We start from the raw sequence: 17948 nt of genomic DNA, 5'->3' as shown, positions 1-17948 counted from the left end.
GTCCTACGGTGGGATCAATGCGCTACCTGATCTCTGCTAGAAGCTACGAGCAGGGCAACGAGAGCCGGGGAGAGTTTGGCTGCAGTACATGCCATTGACTGTGTCGTATATCATGTTGTCGTCAATCAATGCTCTATCAGTGTAATAGTGAGACAACATTTGGCCGATTGCAGCGGCAGTAGCAGCAGCGGCGGCAGCAGCAACAGCAGCAGGTTCCTTGCACTCAATTATCTGCAACGGAAACGGAAACAATAATTTCTGCCCAGTATCCGATTTGTCAACCAATCAATCTAATAAGTGGCAAGCCTCAACAAGACGGACCGGGGATTCATTCCTCATGATGGGTGTAATAAAGTACAAGCTGTGGCGGAGATTGCTGTGGCCTCAGTGGACGCTACCAGTAGCCCGCGGTCGGCCCGGTCCCAGGGCTTAGCGATTGCTGGCTTACCTTGGCGAGTTTCTAGCGAGAAGCAGACAGCAGGCGGGCAGCCCAACACTGGGCCCGCCCCAGTATGCCCGCCCCCCCTGAATCTTTGTTTGTCGGTTGCCATCAGTCCACTTGGCGGCCCCTTTTCTGCATTGTGCCAGTCCGTTGCGACAAGGGACTTGTCCGTGAACTTTGTTGGTGAGAAAATGGTACTTTTGGAATATCCAAAAAACAAGAGAACGAAAATTTTGCTTTCACCAAACACGTCACCTGATTTCTGTTAGTGATGGCTCAAGTCCTCTAGCTGTCCAATCACAGGTACCATGCAAATCTCTCCTCGAAATGACCAAATTCATCATCCAGTGATGAGGTCATGCCACCATTGCGTCGGACATGCCATCCATCGTCACAGACAACCAGATTTACTTACTTGCCGACTCAGTAATCTGTAAGACAGGGTGCCTCACTCTCTACCAATCTAAGTAGCTCTCCCAGGCAGGTAAGTACGGATTAATCTGTCATTAATTTACTTACCTTTGCCCCCAAAAATTGATAAGTACTTATTGTTTGCCTTGTCAATTCACCCCTGCTGGCCGCCAACGGACACCCACCCTCCCAACATGTCTCACCCTGCCGTTTGCAGGTACCACGAACACAGGAACTGGCAGACAAGGTACCCAAGTGCCCGCTGAAAGTAACTTGGTCAACCACTAATAGCGCCAATCTACTAAGTAAGACGCCTCTGGACAGCCAGCTAAGTACCAACTTAGGCAAGCAGGCAAGTATTAGCGGCCCTCCCGCTGTCAGCGCAGCGCGTCGCCCTACTGTAAGTAATGGAACTTGCCACGCTTGCGGTTTTGCGTCTGTTCTCTCTGTCTCTCTGCCTCTCTACCTATGTCTCTGTCTCTGCCAGTCACACCCTTTCTACGTTTCTTTTCTATTCATCTCCTCGGGCCGTCTTCCCTTTTTACCACTGCCCCTTCTTACCCCTCTTGTTTCTTATTTCCTCTTGTAATTTTCAAAGCTTTTTCTTTCCTTGCCGTGGGGGAAATATCATTCTCTCTCCCCGCCTCCCGTTTCCCTAGTTCGATCGAATCCCCGAGCGACGGGCGCGTGTCTTTTTTTTTTTAAGTGTACGGAGCTTGGGACTTCCATTCGCTTGGCGCGCGCGCGCCCGACTTCGAGCCACCCCATGTCGTTGCTTTGCTCAGAGCCCTCGAGAAGCCTCTGCTTGCTGCGATTTTACCGGCCCTGAGTGGCATTCCGCCCGACTAGGAAAACCATGTGGAGGCGAACCTATCTCCTCCTCGTCGCCATTCGACTGTGGTTCGCCCTCTCGCCCAGCTACCTACACCCTGATGAGAATTTTCAAGGTCCAGAAGTAATTGCAGGTGCGTTTTACGTCTTGTGGTAACTGCCCTGTGCAGACGCCTGGCCAAATCGAGTCCGCAGTCGGCCGGCCACAGTTGCAGACAGACCTTACCATGGCTTCCATCGCGTTGTGTAATTCGAGACGACTAACTTGGAAATGCAGGCGAAATCTTCAGCTACCCTGTGCGACGAACATGGGAATTCACAAACGACAACCCCATCCGAAGTGTGTTCCCATTATGGCCCGTCTACGGCCTGCCGATGCTCCTCCTTCGCTGGCTGTGGATAGGCAACGGCAATGATGGAGAGATCCCCCCCATTGCCGTCTTCTGGACGCTTAGGGTCCTCATGTTCCTCATCAGCTTCGTGCTGGAGGACTGGGCCTTGCATGAGCTGATTCCTTCGCCGCGCCATCGTCGCGTGGCAGTTTTGCTCGTCGCATCCTCATATGTGACCTGGACCTACCAGACACACACCTTTTCCAATTCCATAGAGACGCTGGTGGTTGCATGGAGCTTGGTGCTCATACAACGTATTGTCGACTCCAAGGTGAGCTGGCCTCCTTTGTTTTTTGGACGGCCTACACTAGCTTCACGCCAGACCGCCTCTGCTAACACGTCTATTCAGCAGCAGTCTACCCTCCTCTCCTCTTTGGGTCTCGGAATCGTCGCCGTATTCGGTGTTTTCAATCGCATTACATTTCCAGCATTTCTCCTAATTCCTGGCTTTCGTTTGATACCCCATTTCCTGAATAAGTAAGCTTATACAGAAACCGGCTTCCACAATGTTTGCAGGCAACAGTTACTAACTGCTATACAGGCCTCTTTCTCTCGCAGTCCTGGTCTTGGCTGCTCTTGTTACGTCACTTGTTGCGATTGCGCTGGATACCGCATTCTACAACCCCGACCCTGTTACGTGGGCCGACCTAATCTACAGACCAGTAATCACTCCCCTCAACAACTTCAATTACAACTCAGACACGGCAAACCTCGCTCAGCATGGCCTTCACCCATGGTACCAGCACTCGCTGGCGAATTTGCCATTACTTCTTGGACCTGCTGCCGTGCTATTTGTGACGAAGCCTCACCTCTCCATCAGGCTCTACTCGGCCATTTCAGGACTGGCAGTCCTGTCCATGTTTCAGCACCAGGAGGCCAGGTTCCTCCTGCCAACAGTTCCGCTCATTCTATCCTCAGTTCAGATTCCTACGAACAAGGCTCTATTACGGATCTGGGCCGGCGCTTGGATTATTTTCAACCTCTTCTTCGGGGTTCTCATGGGCATATACCATCAAGGAGGTATTGTTCCTGGCCAAGTGTTTATGGCGAGTCAGCCCGATGCCACTAATGCCATCTGGTGGAAAACATACTCGCCACCGATCTGGCTTCTGAATGGCAAAAACGAAGTTCTGCGTACCAAGGACGTCATGGGCATCCAAGGTGACGAGCTGCTCCAACAGCTGAGCTCGCTCGCTACTTGTGATACCCCCGCCGATCGTCGTAATCAAGAGTACCTAAAGGAAAAGAATGGTACATACCTTATAGCACCGGCCTCTGCTACGTGGTTAGATCCCTTCCTGTCAAACAAAGGTTTGCAAGGGCTACGATTCCGCGAGGTGTGGCGCTACCGACAACACCTTAATCTTGACGATTTGGATGTCGGTGATGATGGTCTCTGGAACACGTTGACAAGAGTTGTCGGCCGCAGAGGCCTAGTCGCTTGGCGCGTCACCAAAAGCTGCTAGTCGGCACTGGAAAAGATACTTAACAAATCATAGTTACCTAGAATTGTATAGAATTAATATGTATATGATGCAATTACAAAATATGTACTAGCGTCAAGGTTCACCGACTCTTCAAGGGAAGCCACCAAGCCGTGGCGCGGCGCCGCTCAAGTTTCGTGCTACTTACTATTAGCCAGTGGTGGTCGTCCGGCGAATGACTCAGAGTAGCTGGGTAGACAATTTCCGCTTTCTTGCGACGGTCAGCAATTGGAGAGTGTTTCTGATCATATTCACAGCTGTGTTTACCTCACACGCTCGGTTCTTCACGCACACGAATTGTGCACACACGAATCTCATACATGCACATTCATATTTGGACAGAAAAGTTTTCAGCTTGACCGGGTATATTGAAAATACATTTACGCCTATTCATTCAAGAACTCGTAATACGTGAAATCCCCCAATACCCTTGAAGCCCATGTTTTGCCCAATTCTCTTTCCTCGTTGTTCACAAGAAAGTAGCCGGAACCAAGTGTAAGAAGGAAAAAAACACTTAGTAGAGGCGCTTGGGAGGAGACATGGAGGCCTTGATGGTCAGGCTGCCGACGTTCTGCCAGCCCTTCTTGAGAAGGGAGACGAGGTAGTTGATGGCAAGCATGATGTTGCCGAGAAGCTGCTCAGTCTCCATCTCGACGTTGCCGACGGCGACACCCATGCAGAGAACCTTCTTGAGCTGGAACTTGATGGTGGACTTGACCTCGGTGATCTTGGCGGAGAGGTCGTCGGAGTGGGAGACGGGGGTGGGGAACTTGCCGGCCTTGGAGAGACCGGGACCGAGGAGACGGGGGATCTGCTTGATCAGGGCCTCGGAAGCGATGAAGGCGTCGTACTTGCGGGCGAGCTTCTTGATGAGCTTCTTGTTCTTGTTGAGCTTCTTCAGGTCGTCGGCCGACATGGCGTCGACACCGCCGTGCTTGGCACGATCGAGATCGTGCTGGTCACCGAGGATGCAGATGGCCATGTTGGGGCGGGGGACGGCGGGCAGCTTGATGGTGCCGGAGAAACGCTTGTCACGCTGGGGATCGTAGTTCTTGAGACCGATCTGGAGCTCGACGGTCTCGAGGAAGTTGCGCTTCTTGGTCTCATTGGAGTACTCAAGGAGCTCCTGGACTTGCGTCCGGACATTAGCTGTGAAGAAGAGTGGTGTTAGCATCTTCATCTCGTAGTCTTTCTCAGCCTATTTTTGTGTTTCCGGGTGTGGTCCGTTCCCTTTGAACAGCAATCGGTCATGCTGCAAAAAAGGCAAGAGACAACCAGTATAATCGATTAACTTACCGACTGTAATCTTCGACATGGTGACAGTCTCCCAAGAGGTAATCAATTGGTGGTCAGGACGGAGTTGGTGGGTTCAGAGAAACAAGGTGAAATCAAATCGCCGTGGGAATATTTTATGACCACCTAGTGCGCTTGGTGGGGCAATTTTTTTAATGTGGCAGGGCAAAATTTTCTCACGTGAAGTATCACGTGCCGTAGTGTAAGTGTCGACAACTTCATTATACCCAATTTAAGGTTACGCTTTGGAAGGCTAATGAATGAGGATAATACAGAGAAATAAGCGAATAGAGTTATGAAAATGACGGTCTGACTCATTCGTCGAATCATTAAGCTATATTGAGCTTGCCAATATAAATTTCAAGATTAAGCGCTTGACTCACCGGCTCTTGAGGCAAGTTGCTTTAGCCATGGCTGCTCAGCAGGGTTTGCTGAGCCAAGAGCTATTGAGTAATGCTGGACAGTTGGTCCGATGGCTCGAAGATCAGCCGCAAGAATCACAGCTTGAGTATGTATTTATTCTATACTCTAAATCTGTTCGCCGTAACTTCGTAGTGCTGATTTTCTTCTCTAAAAAATAATAGACTTGCAGCTTCCGCATTTGAGCGCCTCTACTCCGAGGCGGCGCAACCCAAGTCTGTCTCGGGCAATGCATGCGTGAGGCTGTGCGGATTAGTCGAGCAGTCGTCCAAGGCTGGATCGCGTGATCTACGTGAATGGGCATTCTCGCACGACGTCGTTCTCAAGCTCTTCAACTTTTACATTGAATGGAACGAGTACGACCACCACCGGTCCATGCGTCTTGTGCTCGACCTCGTTGCCGCGCTGCTCCGCAAGAACCCGGACCAGCAGGCCGCGGCGAGCAGCAAAGACGCGCTCCTGGACGATCTCGTTTCCATCATCGCACGACGCTCGACGAAGCCCGTGGCAAAGTCCGCCATCAAGACACTGGACCACTTTCTCGGCAAACACGTGTTCACTCTGAAAGACCTCCGCGTGAGCTATGAGGGAAGGACGAGCAATCCGCAGGCCCGGCGCGACCCGATCGAGGTCTGGGGCATGCTTTTCGGAGATCTATTCGACTGGATGTGTCGGCACTTTGTGTGCCCCGCGGCGGGCAAGTTGGTCGTGACCCTGTACAGGATGCTGCGTCAAGGACGCGGTGGCGCGGATCAGGTCCCGAGCATCGACCTGTGGCATTCATGGCTGATCGAGTTTGTTACGAAGGAGGAGTCTTCTCTCGTGGAGCGCATCAAGAACTACGTATTTTTGCCCCTGTTCAAGTTGGACAGGAAGGAGGCCCTTCTCTTCCTCCAAAAGATGAACAACGATAAGCCCTTATCAGCATTTGAAAAGCTACACGTGGACATTCAGACTCTGATCCAATTTGCAGCACTCGAAACAGGGAAAAGAGTAGGCTTGGTTGAGGAGCCAGACCTCGATTCGAACAGCCAGGTCGAAAGCGACGGCAGCTCTATCGTCTTGCAGGAAGAAGTCCTCGAGAGTGTTCTTGGCCACCCATCCCACGAAGTGCGCTCGCTAGCCTTCTCTATCCTCATTGCGTCACCTTCCACTACAAAGCCCTACTCAGCCAAGGCCCTGCAGCTTCTCCAAAAGCATATCGGAGCCTTCTTCGCCGATCCTGATGCGAAGTTCCGCGTCGACGTCTCGGCTCGCGCCAGAGACATGTTCAAACGCGTCCGAGGCGCCATCTTTGTGCTGAAGCGCAGCATCCCACGCGTACGCGCGAAAGCCGCCAAGGAGAAAAACCCCAGCGGTGACTTGAATGATGCGCCGGCGCCGGCCGTGTACAAGGCCAATCTCATCGCGTTACCCGAGGAAAATCTGGTCCAGTGCTTGGCGTATCATGAGGAGTTTCTCAAGTGGTATCTGGAGTTTCTATGCGAGGAGTTAGTTCCGACAGCGTCCTACCAGCGCCACATTGCATCTCTCAAGGCGCTTGGTTCTATCCTTCGCATGGAGGGCGAGACGAACAAGACGTGGGAGACCAGTGATGACCAGACACTGCTCTTTGACGTGTTTGATGGCAAGTGGATTCGCGCCCTGTTCGACCTTCTCATGGACCCCTTTGATGATGTGCGCGAAGTTACCTCTACGGTGCTCAAATCAATCTTCGTCGACCCACGATTCCGGAGATTCTCACTCCGCAGCGCCGAGAGCGAGGTGAAAGACGCCGCAACAGATCTCCGCGAGCTGTCTTGGCGCGCAAATGACCTCGCGCGAAGGACAGCCCGCGCCGACCATGCAGACGGCGTGGCCCGCGTGAACCAGCTTCTCTACCGATTCCTGTCCACGTCTGCCGAGCGGATTGGACTGCTTTCGGGCATGATTGATGAGCTCGAGAGGAAGATTGCCCAAGCGGAGTCGGACCTCGGTCACGCAGTCCTAGAAGCTCCTGTACATGGCGACTTTGCTTCGCTTTGCAGCATGTGGCAGGTCGTCTCTGAGCTGCCCCTCGCCGACGAAGACCTGCTGGCCGTTGGGAAATTGCAACTACGGCTGCTCGAGTGCTGTCGGCGCGCGTGGGCCTCCGTCAAGTATATCCTTTGCGACGACTCGCCGGAGGGACACCTGCCTGTAGAGCTGGGGGAGCTTGAGGGTCTCGATACCAAGGGTCTCATTAGCTACAGTTTTCGCTCCATTCATGAATCGAGCAATTTGATGCGCATCATGATCCTGGCCATTCGTAACAAATCACGCAAGGGCGCCGTGACACCAAGCAACGATGTATATCTTGGCATTGGAAGACTGACCTTTGAGCAGCTGTCCAGCCTCAGGCATCGCGGTGCCTTCACAAACGTCTCCGCCACATTCAGCGCCTGCTGCCAGCAGAGTAAGCACCTGGAACAGGCAGAAGGCGACGAAGATGTCCTCCTGACTTGGTACAATGGCGCTATGGATGCCATTAATTCCCAAGTGTCAACCACCCGTCGCTCTGCTGGTATACCGTCACTGATCACGGGCATCCTGTCCGCCGACGCGGCTAACCCGTCTTTCGAATCTGTCATGGACACACTCATGAACATTGCCAGCACGGAAGCCCAAGTGACGGAAATAGACGACACACAGCTGCCTCAGGTGCATGCGTACAACTGTTTGAAGGATATTTTCAAAAACTCCGTCCTCACGTCTCTCGGCAACAAGTCGGAGGCATATCTTCCACAGTGCCTAGAGCTGGCGGCCAGCGGTTTGCGATCTGAGGTCTGGGCAATCCGGAACTGTGGTCTCATCTTCCTTCGAAGTCTCATCGACTGCCTGTTTGGCTCCCACGAAAGCAAGCAAATGATCGAGGCTGGCTGGGACGGGAAAGCGAACCGGATACCCTATCACCGATACCCCAACTTGCCAGAAGTGCTGCGTGATCTGCTCAAGTCTGGACACAGAGTCATGGCAACATCCTCCGCCCTGTCGGCTGCGGCTGCGGAATCAGTATTCCCCGCACTGGATATCATTCGCAGAGCGGGACCGCCAGCGCTGCTCCGTGACGAAATTCAGAGTCATGTCGCACATTATCTGTCTAGTAGCGTCTGGCATGTGCGAGAAATGGCGGCGAGGACGCTGTGTTCCTGCTTGCTGCACGAAAAGTGGCTGGGAACGATAAAGCAGATATATGGTCAGGCGCAAGACGAATCGGAGGGTGCGCGCTTGAATTCTGTTCATGGTGTGCTTTTGGTCATCAAGTTTGTAATTGAAAGGCTGGGCGAGGTGTCTCACGATCAACTGAAAGGTAAGCCTGGGACGCATAGCAAATCCTTGAAATACTACATTGCTAATGATATGCAGCCGACTTGCCGGAACTGGTCGCGTTTCTGTCCGCTTCTAACATTGCAACCGACTATACAAACTGTCCAGACATTGTCGCTGCCTATCTGGAGATTCTGAACCAAACATGGACACTGCAGCTTGCTGAGGGTCTTCCCTACCAACCGATGACACCCCAGCTGCCGGAGAAGCCGAGCCTAGCTCTCTTCAAATCGCAAAAAGTCATCAACGATGTCTTTCTGGCATATCGGGATTCGGACTCTGTCAATGCGCTGCGCAACATTGTATTCAGTCCTCACATCGGTGTCAATGCTCTCGTCACTGTTCTGGAAACAATAGCGAGGCTCTGGAACCCTGCAAACTTGACAGAGAACACGCTGCTGGCCCTCTTCTCACTGTACACTGACGCAGCGCTCCACACGGCCTACCTCGAGGCGCAGACCGTGGCAGTTGAGAACCTGGCTGGTGTGCTGGATACACTGCTCAAGGGTGGTAGAACACAGACACTACCAATCGACGAGCTTGCTAGCCTTTGGGCTTGCCTACCTCTTGGACCTATGAATCCGGCGCTCTCCAATGCTGTCATTCGTGTCGGTGGCGGCATTGTTGCAGCCCTGCACATCGCGGGCAAGGTCAGCTCGGAAGGTCTGAGCAGCTGGGCGGTGCTGATGGCGGATGCTGGCCTAGATGACAAGGTAAATCTGCCTGGTTATGTATTTTGTGACATGCTTTCATGCTAAATTTTGCTAGATTTTCGATACACGACTCGCCGCCGCAGAGTCATTCTGCTCCTTCTTTACAGTAGTCGGTCCGCAATGCAAAGCACCGGCTTTCCTCCCCGTCCTCCTTGCTCTTTACGATACGCTCAATGACGACGACGAGGAGATTCGTGATCTGGGCTCCGAGGCCTTTACCCACATCTCCGGCGTCTCGCTCGTGCCGGTCGAGGCCGCGAACCGACTTCTCCAGTGGCTCACCGCAACATTCGGCGAGCTGCCGCAGTTCCGCGCCGTGGTTGCTAACCGCATCGTCGGCGGGGCGCCCGCTCCCGGTGCGGACGCGGCCCTCCGCACACCCGCGGCGGAGCAGCTCACGGCTGCGCTGCGGTTTGACGACTCGTTGTTTGCGGTGGAGGAGCAGAACTTGTTCGTCGACGAGGTGCGGGAGACTAAGCGCTGGGCGTCCGTGTTTGACAGCCTCTCGTGGGTACAAGGCGACGCCGAGAACGAGGCTACCCTCGCGGCCCTCGGCAGCTGGGTGCGAGGCGGCGTTGACAAGATGACGCAAGTTGTGCTGAGCCAAGAAGATGGGCCGCTGGGGTGGGCCTCGGACGCGCATGTTTTCGCCGTTGCTACGCGAATTGTGCATGGATACCTGGTGCTGAGCCGCAGCGGTGTCGCGAACGCGGAGTTGGTTGCAGAGGTTGCGAAGTTGAAGCAAGCTGCTCTGGGGAAAGACCATGTTGTTTCGCGGCTGCTGATGGACGCACTGAACTGAACACAAAATGTACATTGCATGCATTATTTATTATGGGAGGGGAGAAAATGGATAAGTACCCGGATAGAAATCGCTGCATAGAATTTTGCATTGGGAGGCATATATAAATAAATTCTTTTAATACAAACCACCTCAAGAACTAGACCTGAGATGAATCCGAACATATCAAATGATTACCCAAACATGCTAAGACGCCAAAAACCGACAATACAAAAACGTGAGCAATGGATGCAAGCATGCTTCGTATACTGCACAACGGATGAGACTCCCCGGTAGAGCACCCCCTCTACGTTTGCTTCTCCGCAGTCGTCTCCGTGGCGTTGCCGAGCGGCTGCAACGGTAGCGACGAGCTGCTGATGCCGCCCATTTTCCCCAGCCTCGCGACGAGCTGCGTGTTCTGGGCCTGCAGCTCGCGGACCTGGCCCTCGAGGATGCGGTTGTGCTGCCAGGCCAGGTCGCGCTCCGCCCGCGTGCGCTCCAGCTCGAGCGCCATGCTCGACTTCTCCTCCTTCTCGGCCGCCTTGCGGCGGCGGCGCTCCGCCTTGCGCGCCTCGTTCTCGCGCTTCTCGTCGAGCTTCTGCAGCTCCTTCTGGTACTTTTGCTCCTGCTTGGCCGCCTCGCGGTCCAGCTTCCCGCGCAGCTTGGCGAGCGACGCCTCGTCCTTGGCCCGGTCGCCCTGGCTCTTGCTCTGCAGCCGCGACTGCATGAGCACCATCTTCTCGTCAATCTTGCGACGGCGCTCCTGCAGCTTCCGCAGGTCCTTTTCGCCCGAGGAGCCGATGGTGGGGGGCGCGGCGGCGGCGGCGGCGGCGGCGGGCGCGAGGTTTGTGGTCGCGGATTTGGAGTCCTCGGACTGGCTGCCGTCGTTTTTGGTGCCTGGCTCCTCGGTGAGGCGCTTTTCAAGGGCGGAAAGAAACGAGCGGACGGATGAGGTATCGCTCTCCAGATCTTCGTCTTCCCGCTCTGGAAGGTTGATGGCTGGAACGGTGGAGATGCTCTCCTCGCTGCTGGCGTAGTTGAGACCGAGGCCGTTCACGACAACCGAGGATGCTACACCAAAGATTCCAGTGATGATGCCGTATATGCCATTGCTGCTGGGAATTGATCCGTCATCTTCATCTTGGACCTGGAATGTGCTGTTGCTGTGAGTGGGCCTGTTTTCTGGCGGAGATTGTGACTTTGCCGCGACTACAGGCGTGTCTGGATTTGCATCGTTTGTTGATGCCTGCTCCTCATCTGCTGGTTCAGGCGCATCCCATCCCCTACGTGACCCGGCTGTAGTCCATTTGAGGAATTTGCCAGCATCACCGACTATTCCAGGCGGAGTCCCCTTCTCGATGAGGAATCGAGGGACACTGCCTCCAGGATCACTGCGCGTCACCATGAGCCACTCAACCGCGACTGGTCGAGCATCATGTAGGCGCTCCGAGTTGCTCATCTTCATGTCGGAGCTTGCGCCGCGCTCCTCGTTGACGGCCAGGTCGACGGCAGACATTGAGCGCTTGGCCATGGACGGACCCACGTGAACCTCTCGAATGATCTCCACAGACTCGTACTGTCCACGGATGATGCCTTGACGGGGCGGGCATTCGTCGTGGTTGCATGGCTTTGAAACGATGATGTATTGGCGTAGACCCCCCGTTCTATCCTTTGTCTTGTGGGAGAGGTCAGAAGTTAGTAGCAAGGTGATGAAGTCTCGCGGGGAGGTGGGACCCGGAAACTGGGCGGATAATTGAAATACTGCCAATGCCAAAAGTTAGTAGATTGCTTGGAGGAGCAAGGCGGAACGGTGGCTGCGTACCACTGAGATGACCAGCATCATCAATGTCCTTGTCTTCGACGTGTCTGTCGGCCCCGATTCCTCTAATATTGCCGACACCCGGTGAGCCTTGCACTTTTAAGCTCTCGGCAAACTCGCGCTCGAGCCCGGCTCTCCAATCGTCAAATGACAAGTCCTCGTGGATACTCTGGCGGGCGAACCAGGCACCCTTGCCGTCCTTACTAGACATTTTGAAGACATTGATGCCTAGAGGATTGTCTCTGGGGTTTACTTTGACCTCTTTCCAATCCTTGCGCAGCGCTACTGCAGCCTCCAAGGAAGCCGCCGGCTGACGCAGGGCCCGAGACCGCTGAAGATCATTTATCAAAACGGCGGACTCGGTCTTGGCGCGTGCGCGCCCCGAAGCTGCTGGCGTTGCCGGGTTGGCGGCAGAAGCAGGCGACGGAATTGATTCCACGACGATCATGGCCTGCGAGAAGACGTCATCGACGTAGGTGGCCAGATCATGATCCCGCGGCAGGTCGTTCCAGTCGACCGGGGCGAGAGCCTGCAGCGGTTCGTGAGTATTGACCATGACGATGGCCTTGTCAAGAGCATGAGGCGTTGCTGAAGGCTGGCGAAGAGAACTGAAACCTGTCGATGCGCTGGCCTCGTGCCTGGTTGGCGCCTGGTGCTTGGAAAGACGGCCGAAGCACACGGACAAAGATGCGACGTAAAAGGGACGAGGGAAGGGCGCCGAAGAAAAAAAATTATACTGAGTAGCTATCCAAGGTATTTAGGGAGTATGGCGAGGGTTGTCATGCAGCCACCAATCAAGGCTACAAAGCGCAGGTCGAGCTAAAGTGTGGCGGTGACATGAGACAGGGAATTATGAAGTAGAAAAGCCACGAGAGCTCGCGAGACACTTGTTTGGCGGGGAAGCTATGACGGCCTATAGGTGGGCTGTCGACAAAACTTGGGTACGCAAGCAGGCTAGTACATTGTTTAGTGAATTTTACTATATTGAAATAATACTTTTATATAGAAAGGGGTACTTGATTTATTGAGCGTATATTGTTATATCTTTAGATTATACCTATTATTACCTACAATTCCTCTGCACAAAATTGCTCTTCTGTTATTGGTACGTACCGACGCTTAGGTGCGCTAAAGCTTCCACAGTGCGGATTACGTTGGTAGCCTTTAACCAGAGGCCCATCCAAACTTTAGCCATACATCTTCTCTTCTTCCTTACATCAGTACATCACATCATCCGCGTCTCGATCCTTCGTACCGCCAAATTTGCCCGACATGACCAGCGCAGCTGTCATTTCAACTATGCGGTCGCACGGATGGAACATTGACTTTTCCGAGAGCCTGGCGACGTGCCCTTCGCTGCTGTCTTCCAGCCAGCCACCGGCGTCATGATTCAGTCTTGCTTGCAAGCTTCAACAGTCGGCAACTCACCTGTAGGCTACCTACCATAAGGAGGCGAATTAGGGAAGCCGAAATCTCCGTCAAGGTCTGAGCCGGCGGTGGTGCAGATTATCAGGGTAATTTGATTCAAAACAAGTCACAAAAAAATAAAAGAAAGAAAACGTATAAATTAGATAAATCGTCCGTAAATAATAATTATTGACACTATCGTATTTATCAAAACAGCCCCTGTCCAAAGGCTTGCACCGCGTTGTTGTATACCACGAAATACTAGCACAAGAAAAGAAGAAAGGGGTTGAACACGAGGAGAAAAAGTGAGCAGGGAAAGATCCAAGTCAAGATTAGAATCTGGTTTATTATTGGTAAAAGAAAAATGTGGCAGCAACAGGAGAGTGAAGAACCCCGGCTGATCCCTATCCTTCTTCACTTATGTTCTACCAAGAAAGACATGACACAACTGACAAGAGTGGTATGGCTCAGTCAGAATCCTATCTCGATACTGGCCCATGACATACATGAGAATAGTAGATAACAAGGTAGGCTCCAAATGAACATAGTAATTAGGTCCGTTGTCAACGCTCATGTCCAGCGTCATGAGCTTGTCAGTTGACGTCACTTTGCCGTCAGCCAACGCTACCACTTTTGAGTCAAGTCCATCATAATTATAGCTCGACTGCAGCCGCAATCACAAGGTAAAAGAAGCAGAAATGCTATATAAGCTATATCTCGCTCTCAGCTCAAGTGCTGACAGACATGTTATCCCGCAGAGACTCTCAACTGAGCGCGGACTCACATAAAGAAGAAGCTCCATTTGGCAACACATCTTTTCAACGCAATGGCACCAACAGAGGATCTTAAGCGATCGCACCTTTTTGATCTCAAAGGTCGAGTCGCGGTGGTGACAGGTAGGTCGCGGAATACTTGGAACTCCCTGACAGCCCCGAAGACTGCTAACATGCGCAACAGGCGGAGGATCAGGCATCGGCCTCATGGCTGCTCAAGCCTTGGCGGCGAACGGTGCCAAGGTCTACATCTGCGGCCGTACTCAAGAGAAGCTGCAGAACGCACGCGAGACACACGAGTACCAGGCGCCTGGTCAAATGATTCCCATCACTGCAGACATCAGCTCCAAGGCGGGGATTGCTGCCCTCGTCGAGGAAATCGAGCGCCGAGAAGACTGCGTCTGCCTTCTCGTAAACAATGCCGGCGTCAGCAGTACCTCTGGTGACGTCTCCGAGGCCAGGTCGGCGACCGAGATGCGCAAAGCCCTCTTTGACTCGGGCGACTCCCAGTTTGACGAGTGGGAGAGCGTGTACCGCACCAACGTCACGTCCATGTTCTTCACCACGGCCGCCTTCCTGCCGCTGCTGCAGGGCTCGACAGACCGGCACCCTGGCTGGTCCGCCGGCGTCATCAACATCACGTCCATCTCCGGTCTCATCAAGTCCGCCCAGCACCACTTTGCATACAACGCCTCCAAGGCGGCCGCGGAGCACCTGACGCGCATGATGGCGGCCGAGATTGCCGAGGCCGGGCTCAGGATTCGCGTCAACAGCATCGCGCCGGGCGTCTTCCCCAGCGAGATGACCACCAAGGAGGAGAGCGACGATCGGCAAAAGAGCTTTCTGCCCAAGGACAAGATGGAGGGCCAGATTCCGGCGCAGAGACCGGGGAGAGACGAGGACATGGCACACGCGGTACTATTTGCCGCCGCAAACCAGTACTTTAACGGACAGAGAGTGGTGGTCGATGGTGGCTACACACTTAGTGCTGGCATGTAAGCAAGTGGGCAAAGATTGACTTTGGCATCGCTCGAATAGTGTGTAAATACAGTCTACAGGCGATCTAACAATACATCTATCTGTCTATCCATCTATCTATATGCTAGAATGCGGTCGACGGAGCGGACGCGGTTGTAGTTACCCCACCGCTCAACTTAGTCAATCTTGATGCACACCTTGCCAAAGTGTTTTCCAGATTGCAGATATTCGTAAGCCTCTTTGAGATGATCTAGACCAAAGACCTTGCTGTCCACCACGGGCCGTAGACGCTCCGGGTTGGCCTCGATGGCGCGGCACATGTCCTCGAGCTGCACCCTGCTGCCGACGAGCACACCGCGCGCGGTAAACAGGTTGCTGAGACACTCGAGGAAGCTCGGCTCCCTGTCGTCCTCGGTGCCGCCCACGAAGCCGACGATGGTGATGACGCCCGCGGTCTTGACGGCGTTGATGCTCTGGCGCATCGACGTCGGCCCGGCCACCTCGACGACGTGGTCGACGCCGACACCGCCGGTCATGTCCCGGGCCCGGGCGCCCCATTCCGGAGTCTCCTTGTAGTTGATGACGTGGTCCGCGCCGAGCCGCGCGAGGGCCGCCTCCTTGTCCTTGGAGCCCGTGGTGGCAATGACGCGCGCGCCGGCCGCCTTTGCAAACTGCAGCGCCGATATGCTCACGCCGCCGGTGCCCTGCGTCAGCACCCACTGCCCGGCGGCGACCCGGCCGTCGCCAGGCTGGCCGTGGAGGGCGTTCCAGGCCGTCAGCGCGGAGCAGGGCAGCGTCGCGGCCTCGACGGCGGAGAGCGCGTCCGGCCGGCGGACCAGGCCCTGCTCGTTGAAGGCGGCGACGGCGCGGAACGTGCCGTCGAGGGCGCCGCCGAGCCCGGACCTGTTGTTGGCGGCGCTGATGGGACCGCCAATGTGCTCCTGGTTGAAGAGGGTGATGACCTTGTCGCCGGGCTTGAAGCGGGTGACGTGCTTGCCGACGGCGAGGACGGTGCCCGCGCCGTCAGAGCCGGGGACGACATTCTTCTTGGCGGCAAAGGGGTACTTTCCCAGGGGGATGATCAGATCGCGGTACTAGTAGCGGAGAGCGCGCCCATAGGTTAGCTACCGTGCTGTGGTCTTGGCATAATCCTCGACCCGGAAAGAAAGCTCACGTTCAGCGCCGCGGCCTCCACTACGATTGCCTTGTCAGCATACGTTGCGTTTTTTTTTCTTCTTTTTCAAGTTTTCAAATTTCCAAACTAAACAAGGACATCACATACTCTTGACCAGGACTTGACTGTCTCCCGGCGGGGTGACGTCTACTTCGCTGAGTTGAAGCGCATTGAAGCCTTCGCTGCCGTCGGTGGAGCTGATTGTCCACTGCTTGGTTGTGGTGGGAATCTGGCTGGCCATTGTGTATATTCTTTCAGACTAATGGTGAAGGCTATGTTATGTGATCAAGAATCGCTACAGATTAGAAAGAAGAAAGAGCCATTATATGAATTGGACTTGAGGTTCCATTCCCGTATTAGTTGCCGACCCGCGGCCGAAATGAAGCCAAGTTGCCCAGGCTTTGACGTCAAGGATCCCCGCTCACTCCATCAAGGGAATGAATGCCCCTCATGGACAATTAGTCATTGAGACGTTTGTTGGTTCGAACCGCTCAATAAAGGCGAGAAATGAAAGTTTCAAAGAGCGTGGTTAACATGGTTGGATCTTGTGCCCAAACCTGCCATGCTACATATTATCATCACACAAGCCATGGCTGAGCATTGCATGCTGCCGCTACTTGCAAGCCCAAGCCGCAATAGTGGGGGAATTGAGATGCCCATGTCACTGCAAGTTTTACAATCCCTGGTCATTTGTTGCTTTGATTTCAAACCATGTATTATAAAGCGTTGCTTATCAATCTAACTCGTCTTGTTTCCTGGGCCCTTTGAGAACTTGCTTTCAACTGCATCTTCCAGCGGTCCGCGCGGATTAGACGACAAATTCTGGAAATGTCAGCGTCATCAGAGGAGATATTTCCCAATAAAACAAATACCTCTAATTCCGATTTAGAGGCGTCCTTGACTTGCTCGGAGCTCTTATTTTCCGAGTGTACACCGTCGCCGGGCGGCTCGTGCATCTGAGCGCCCGTCTGTCGCTGGGGTGAGGGAGACTGTCTTCCTTCAGACATGCTGCGTCAATTTTCCTGTGCACGGTTTTGATTGTAAAAATGAAATTCGGTAGAAGATTGATAACAGCCAAATACGTTGCACTATCATCGCTATTTATCCGCTGCCATCGGCCTCCCTATCTATCTGCGCAAACGATAACGCCCACTATTGTCAATACTAGCTGCCAATGAGGTCCTCGAACCGTCGTGTCCTGATGTCAGAGTGACAAACGAAATCGGCAAATTGTCAGGGTCTAGCACGGATATCATTGTGAGGTCACTCGCTTGCCGTGAAAGGAACTAGTATGGGCTTATTCCGCTATTGTTTGCTAATGTCAGGATCACCGTGACGCAGATTCCAACTGTCGATCGCACCACCACATGCCCTAAAAACTCGGGAATCGCGCGGAGCAGACACTCCGCGACTGTTCTTTCCCGATTTGAGATTCAACTGGAATTTAAAACGTCCATCATCAGCAAAACCACCATGAAAGAGCCGACAAGACTGTTTCGGCTTCATCGCCAGACTCATTACCACAACCAGTGACACGCCAGCAACAACAAGCGCGTGCGTTTTGCTAATGGCTAAAACAATCCCTTCCAGAGCTCTTCGCTTGACCTCGGGACTCAGTGTTTCCCAACGCCCCAAGTGAGGCTCGTTGCTCCCACGTGCAAAGGCCTCTCACGAATAATGATGGT

At 53.8% G+C, this 17948-nt stretch overlaps 7 protein-coding genes across 7 annotated transcripts; 3 read left to right on the top strand and 4 right to left on the bottom strand.

The window, feature by feature from the left end:
• Nucleotides 1-1709: 1709 nt before the first annotated feature.
• V2A60_005584 (glycosylphosphatidylinositol-alpha 1,2 mannosyltransferase) lies at nucleotides 1710-3542 on the top strand (the record flags this gene model as incomplete). Its single annotated transcript, XM_083256894.1, has 4 exons — nucleotides 1710-1818; nucleotides 1962-2347; nucleotides 2426-2553; nucleotides 2618-3542. 4 exons carry the CDS (start codon nucleotides 1710-1712, stop codon nucleotides 3540-3542), a joined length of 1548 nt encoding a protein of 515 aa, XP_083113020.1.
• Nucleotides 3543-4074: 532 nt separating this feature from the next.
• Nucleotides 4075-4875, bottom strand: V2A60_005583 (60S ribosomal protein uL1; the record flags this gene model as incomplete). The annotated part of the gene is made up of 2 exons (XM_083256893.1): nucleotides 4075-4709; nucleotides 4857-4875. The coding sequence occupies 2 exons, from the start codon at nucleotides 4873-4875 to the stop codon at nucleotides 4075-4077; spliced, it is 654 nt and encodes a 217-aa protein (XP_083113019.1).
• Nucleotides 4876-5263: 388 nt separating this feature from the next.
• V2A60_005582 (tRNA methylation protein TRM732 domain-containing protein) lies at nucleotides 5264-10133 on the top strand (the record flags this gene model as incomplete). The annotated part of the gene is made up of 4 exons (XM_083256892.1): nucleotides 5264-5361; nucleotides 5438-8601; nucleotides 8658-9331; nucleotides 9387-10133. 4 exons carry the CDS (start codon nucleotides 5264-5266, stop codon nucleotides 10131-10133), a joined length of 4683 nt encoding a protein of 1560 aa, XP_083113018.1.
• Nucleotides 10134-10419: 286 nt separating this feature from the next.
• On the bottom strand, nucleotides 10420-12487 carry V2A60_005581 (SRPBCC family protein; the record flags this gene model as incomplete). Its single annotated transcript, XM_083256891.1, has 2 exons — nucleotides 10420-11873; nucleotides 11935-12487. 2 exons carry the CDS (start codon nucleotides 12485-12487, stop codon nucleotides 10420-10422), a joined length of 2007 nt encoding a protein of 668 aa, XP_083113017.1.
• Nucleotides 12488-14164: 1677 nt separating this feature from the next.
• Nucleotides 14165-15110, top strand: V2A60_005580 (SDR family NAD(P)-dependent oxidoreductase; the record flags this gene model as incomplete). Its single annotated transcript, XM_083256890.1, has 2 exons — nucleotides 14165-14234; nucleotides 14296-15110. The coding sequence occupies 2 exons, from the start codon at nucleotides 14165-14167 to the stop codon at nucleotides 15108-15110; spliced, it is 885 nt and encodes a 294-aa protein (XP_083113016.1).
• Nucleotides 15111-15265: 155 nt separating this feature from the next.
• Nucleotides 15266-16504, bottom strand: V2A60_005579 (zinc-dependent alcohol dehydrogenase family protein; the record flags this gene model as incomplete). Its single annotated transcript, XM_083256889.1, has 3 exons — nucleotides 15266-16183; nucleotides 16264-16283; nucleotides 16372-16504. The coding sequence occupies 3 exons, from the start codon at nucleotides 16502-16504 to the stop codon at nucleotides 15266-15268; spliced, it is 1071 nt and encodes a 356-aa protein (XP_083113015.1).
• Nucleotides 16505-17001: 497 nt separating this feature from the next.
• Nucleotides 17002-17270, bottom strand: V2A60_005578 (uncharacterized protein; the record flags this gene model as incomplete). The annotated part of the gene is made up of 2 exons (XM_083256888.1): nucleotides 17002-17085; nucleotides 17136-17270. 2 exons carry the CDS (start codon nucleotides 17268-17270, stop codon nucleotides 17002-17004), a joined length of 219 nt encoding a protein of 72 aa, XP_083113014.1.
• Nucleotides 17271-17948: the final 678 nt, after the last annotated feature.

Source organism: Cordyceps javanica, chromosome 3 (genome assembly GCF_051103115.1).
Source record: "Cordyceps javanica chromosome 3, complete sequence".
NCBI lineage: Eukaryota > Fungi > Ascomycota > Sordariomycetes > Hypocreales > Cordycipitaceae > Cordyceps > Cordyceps javanica.
Note: the sequence above shows the minus strand (reverse complement) of the source record. Positions and strands in the feature narration are given on the sequence as shown.